Raw genomic sequence first — 5153 nt, 5'->3', positions numbered from 1 at the left:
GGTGGTGGTGGTGGTGGTGGTAGTGGTGGGAATTATGTAAAATATAGCACACAGTTTCCAGCTATTTAGTAAAACCTCTTTTCTGTTCTCTCCAAGCCATCCCCTGTCCCAAAGAAATCACTGCTGTTTCTATCTGGGAGCCCGAAAAGGCAAAATACGTGTTTAAAGATGTGGTGAAGATAACCTGTGTGGATGGATTTGAAGTTGTGGAGGTAAAGTATCACTCAGGCTTCTTTTTAACCTCAGGCTCAGATCAGTACTCTGAGCAGGTGAGGTGGTCGCTGCCTGATCAAGGTGTTAACACCTCCCATGAATGGGATGGCTCAAGGTTGTCAGTTGTTCCTGTGGGTCTGGAGCTCCTGGTCCCGCTTGCTCTCTCTGCCCTCAGTCTTCCTGTGGATGGTGTGCTGAAATGCTGGGACAGAGCTGTCTTCTCACGGCAGCTCCTGGGTACTCGGGGTTATTCTTCTAAAGATGTTCCAAGTCTCTTCTGATGAGGACTTCTCATTGATCCAAGGCCAGAGATTCAATTTCATTATTGGATTTGGTTTTCTGTATGTTTTTTAAAATTGATGTTGATGCCTGTTTTCCTCCAGGGAAATGTTGGCGCGACCTCATTCTACTCCACTTGTCAAAGCAACGGGCAGTGGAGCAACTCCAGGCTGGAGTGTCAACGTAGGTGTCTCTTCAAAGCGGAACTCCTCTTTCCCCTCCCAAAGGGAACGGAATAATCAACACAACAAAATCCAAATGCATGGTTTCCTTCTAGGCTTGTGAGAGAATGACTTACGTTTTTGAACGAGTCTGTCATAGAGGATTGTCTAGCCCTCTCCTAGTCTTAGGTCAATTAGACTACCATGTTTCTTCTAAAGAAAGGGGCAACGGGATATGTTGTCAACAGCTCTAAGGGAGTATATTTCTGGGCTCACAGAGGAGCCTCTGCCAAGCAGAGAACCAGGCTCCTCCTGGCCTCTTTCAAGGGCCATCTGCATTGGCAGGCCTCAGTGGGGTAGAGAATTGGGCTAGAGAAGGTGCTGGCTTTGAGAGATTCAACTTGGGGGTGATTATGGATGTGGCTAAGGGAGAGGTGAGGATGGAATGGGTCCCTAACTCTTCCTGGGAGGGAGTGACTGTACATTTCTCCACTTTTTCTTGTAGCTGTGGATTGTGGAGTTCCAGAACCCATTGAAAATGGCAAAGTTGGAGATCTAGAGGATACTGTATTTGGTTCTGTCATTCGATACACATGTGACGAGCCATATTACTACATGGAACACGAAGAAGGCGGTAGGTTCTTCTACTGAAGAAGAGAGAGGGAAGGAGCATGGGTGATTCAGAGGGGGATTACTTCTCTCTCTCTCTCTCTCACTCTCACTCTCACTTTCTCTCTGGTTGGAGAGAGTTTGTAGAGAAGTGTGTGTGTGTTTGTGTGTATATGTGTCTGTGAGAGAGAGAGAGACAGACAGACAGACAAACAGACAGAGAGACAGACAGAGAGAAGACACTGTCATCTTTTCAGCTTAGTCTAGGACACAGTTGCCTTGTGGGATGGGATCTGTATTCAGGATCATTCATGGGGTGTCATAGAGGCCACCAGCTTAGTGTTCAAGTGCATGGGGAATTCCTTTACAACATCTGTTTCATGTAGTTGTCTGACTCCGCAGCAGTTATTTCAGATAAAATCCACAGGAGAGCAGGCATGGCGGTGGAGGTTTGTAATCCTAGCGCTTGAAAGATAGGGTAGGAGTTGTTCATGGTGAGCCTGGACTATCTCCCTCTCCCTCTCCCCTTCCTCCCCTCCCCATCTCTCTCTAGTCTTTTTGAGATGGATTCACATAGGGCGGCCTGGATCTTTCTGCTTCCACCTCCTAAGTGTTGGGCTCACAGGCCAGTGCCATCATTCCCGGTTGAAGCCTCTTTCCGAGCTCATTTGGTCTGCTTCCCTGTTCAATGTCCAGAGGAGCTGGAGCTTTGAATAAAGAGGGAGGGAGGAGAGATGTGCGGAATGTGATGCGTTCCTTGTATTATTCCAGGGGAGTATCGCTGCGCTGCTAATGGGAGCTGGGTGAATGACCACCTGGGTATCGAGCTTCCAAGATGTATTCCAGGTAATCTGGGCTGTGGTGTGGGAAGAGATCATAGCTATACGCACAGAGACTAAGTATTGCATGAAATTAGCTGTAACCCTCCCCGGGAAGGGCTTGGCCCTGTCTCCCAGGGCTCAGCACAGTGAAATGATAGTAGCTCTGGACTGTGGAATTCCTTCAATGGCATCCACTCAGGCTGACATGAAGGGAAACAGAACAGTCTGCCAGCATCAACAGTTGGTGTCACATTAGTCATTAGGGAAGTGCCAATCAAACCACACTAACAGATCTGGGTGTACACTTGTAATCCTAGCTCTCTGGATGCTGAGAAAGGATTATGAGTTGTGAGACCAATCTGGACTACATAGTGAGACCCCACCCCCTGCACCACATACACACTAGATTAGAACTTCACCTGAGTATCAGGAAGTATTGAAGGCAGAAAGCCTCCCGCCCTTATCTGTGTGAGGTGAAGAGTTTCCCAGCATTGGCTTCTAGTTGAGTTTTTGGCCTTATGGGCTAAGCATGAAGTATGCCTCAGAGGGGCTGTGAATCAAGCTGTGAACTGTGAAATACTGGCTTATTTGGATTTAGTCATTCATTTAACCCTCCTGTTTAGCCAATCTCCTCCATAAGTCTGCTTGGCATTGGCAAAGGTGAGACTAGGAAAAGTCAAATATGAAGGTAGTTGACTAAAATTGATTAAGACATACTGGAGAACTCTGCCACCCACTAGGTAGGACATTTGAATGGAATGGCTGGATTTCCTAGAGGCCAGCATCATCCCCTTCATCTCTCTATCTTGTTCTTATGCCTTTCTAGTCTGCGGCGTACCCACCGAGCCCTTTCAAATACGGCAGAAGATATTTGGTGGATACCCCGCAAAGATTCAAAGCTTTCCCTGGCAAGTCTTCTTTCAGTACCCCAGAGCTGGTGGGGCTCTTATCGATGAGTACTGGGTGCTGACGGCTGCTCACGTTGTGGAGGGAAACTCTGACCCATTGATGTACGTTGGGTCCACGTCTCTGAGGATGGATCACTTGGAAAATGCCCAGAGGCTCATGACCGAACGCGTGATTATTCACCCCGGCTGGAAACAAGGAGATGACCTAACCACACGGACAAATTTTGACAATGACATTGCCCTGGTGCAGCTGAAAGACCCCGTGAAAATGGGACCCACTGTCTCCCCCATCTGCCTGCCAGGCGCCTCCTCAGAGTACAACCCCTCAATGGGTGACCTGGGGCTGATCTCAGGGTGGGGCCGAACAGAAAAGAGATTCAATGTTATGCACCTCAGAGGGGCAAAGTTACCCATAACCCCTTTAGAAAAATGCAAAGAGGTGAAAGAGGAGAACCCCAGAGCAAGGCCCGATGACTATGTTTTCACTGACAACATGATCTGTGCTGGAGAGAAGGGTGCTGACAGCTGTGAAGGGGACAGCGGAGGCGCTTTTGCTTTGCCGGTCCCCAATGTCAAGGACCCCAAATTCTATGTGGCTGGCCTGGTGTCCTGGGGGAAGAAGTGTGGGACCTATGGGATCTACACGAAGGTAAAGAACTACATGGACTGGATCCTGAAAACTATGCAGGAGAATAGTGGGCCTAGGAAGGACTAATTCGAAGGTGACACCACTTCTCCCGGGCATGGCAAGCTCATTGTTCTCTGATCCTATGGCGGTCCCATTATTTCACAGCAATGGAGAGAAGATGAAGGAGCATGGTTAACACCGACCTTGATTGTCAAGAAGCCTGCATGGAGGCATGGTTGATCACTGAGCCGTGTTGGTTATTTAGTTGCTATTGCTAACAACATGGTGGAAGCCCTTCTATCTTGCGCTATTCCACAGGGGTATCTTAACCGATTTTCCCTCACTTAACCAGCTTGAAATTCCTTAATTACTTACAGCAAAGCATGTTTCCAACTTGGTTCTGGCTGGCTGGAGAGCTACAGAAGGAGAGGGAAATTTGAGGGCATCATGTCATGGAATTCAGGCATCAACAGCTCATCTGTAACACTATGCAGACAGGGGGCACAGCCTTTTTTCTTTGTAAGTGAGACTTACTGAATACCGGGAAGTCAGAAATGACTACCTTAGTTTCCCTTTGTGAGCTGTTTCAATATGTTTCCTAGAAATTAATTTTCTCATAATCCTCCTTAGCATCATACAGTGCCATGGCTTAGTAAAAGAGAAAACTGAACATTGTTGGTCTGCTTTTTTTTTTGGTAGTTTTGGTTAGTCTGTCAGTTAGGTGGCAAAATGGACTCAACTCTGTAACAAAATGTGTCAGCCAAAAGTTCAGAGATGCTTCCCTGACACTAGGGAAGAAATCAGAAAACAAAACACCAAAAGAAACAAAATCTCCTTCTCTAGAGCGCCAAGGACCATAGAATAAAGACATTTTGTGTGTGACATGATCTCCCTATGTAGTCTGCATTGGCTTGGACCTCACTCTGTGGCCTGGAATTTACTGTTGCCTTGCCTCAGTCTCCCTAAGTGCTGGGATTACAGGTCTGTGCCAACACATCTAGTACGTACGCATGTGTTTATTGGCTATGCTGAGCATGGGATCCAAAGGCCTCACACGTGCTAAGCAAGTGTTCTACCACTGAGATAGGAGATATGTTATAGCCCTGAAACACAACTTTTTTTTTTTTTAAATAATAGAGCACTGGTACTCAAATTGTGGGCCCCAACCATGGGAAAACACATATTTCCAGTTGTCTTAGGAACCTCTAACCATAAACTTATTTTTGTTGCCACTTAATGTGCTTTTGCTACCGAATGTTGTCTCATTTGCTAAGACCTTCGGAAATACACGTCTTCCGAAGGTTGAGACCCATAGGTTGAGATCCAGTGTGAGAATCCTATCTATAGCCCAGGCTGGCCTCAAATTAGCTATGTAGCAAAGGATGACCTTGAACTTCTGCTCTTCCTGCCTCCACTGTTTGAGTGCTGGGATTATTGTGTGCACCCCCATCCCTGGTTTATTTGTGATGACCTTGGACTTCTGCTCTGTTTGAGTGCTGGGATTATCGTGTGCACCCCCATCCCTGGTTTATTT

General features: G+C 47.0%; 1 protein-coding gene across 2 annotated transcripts in view; it reads left to right on the top strand.

The window, feature by feature from the left end:
• Positions 1-4289, top strand: part of C1s (complement C1s) — a 12457-nt gene extending 8168 nt beyond the window's left edge. For both annotated transcript variants that reach the window (XM_031383344.1, XM_031383345.1), the window contains exons 8-12: positions 97-212; positions 597-675; positions 1159-1287; positions 2034-2108; positions 2910-4289. In XM_031383344.1, coding sequence (XP_031239204.1) covers positions 97-212; positions 597-675; positions 1159-1287; positions 2034-2108; positions 2910-3706 — 1196 coding nt within the window. In that variant the 3' untranslated portion in view covers positions 3707-4289. The remainder of the gene's footprint in view (positions 1-96; positions 213-596; positions 676-1158; positions 1288-2033; positions 2109-2909) is intronic.
• The last annotated feature ends 864 nt before the right edge of the window (positions 4290-5153 follow it).

Source organism: Mastomys coucha, unplaced genomic scaffold (genome assembly GCF_008632895.1).
Source record: "Mastomys coucha isolate ucsf_1 unplaced genomic scaffold, UCSF_Mcou_1 pScaffold20, whole genome shotgun sequence".
NCBI classification, from domain to species: Eukaryota; Metazoa; Chordata; class Mammalia; order Rodentia; family Muridae; genus Mastomys; species Mastomys coucha.
Note: the sequence above shows the minus strand (reverse complement) of the source record. Positions and strands in the feature narration are given on the sequence as shown.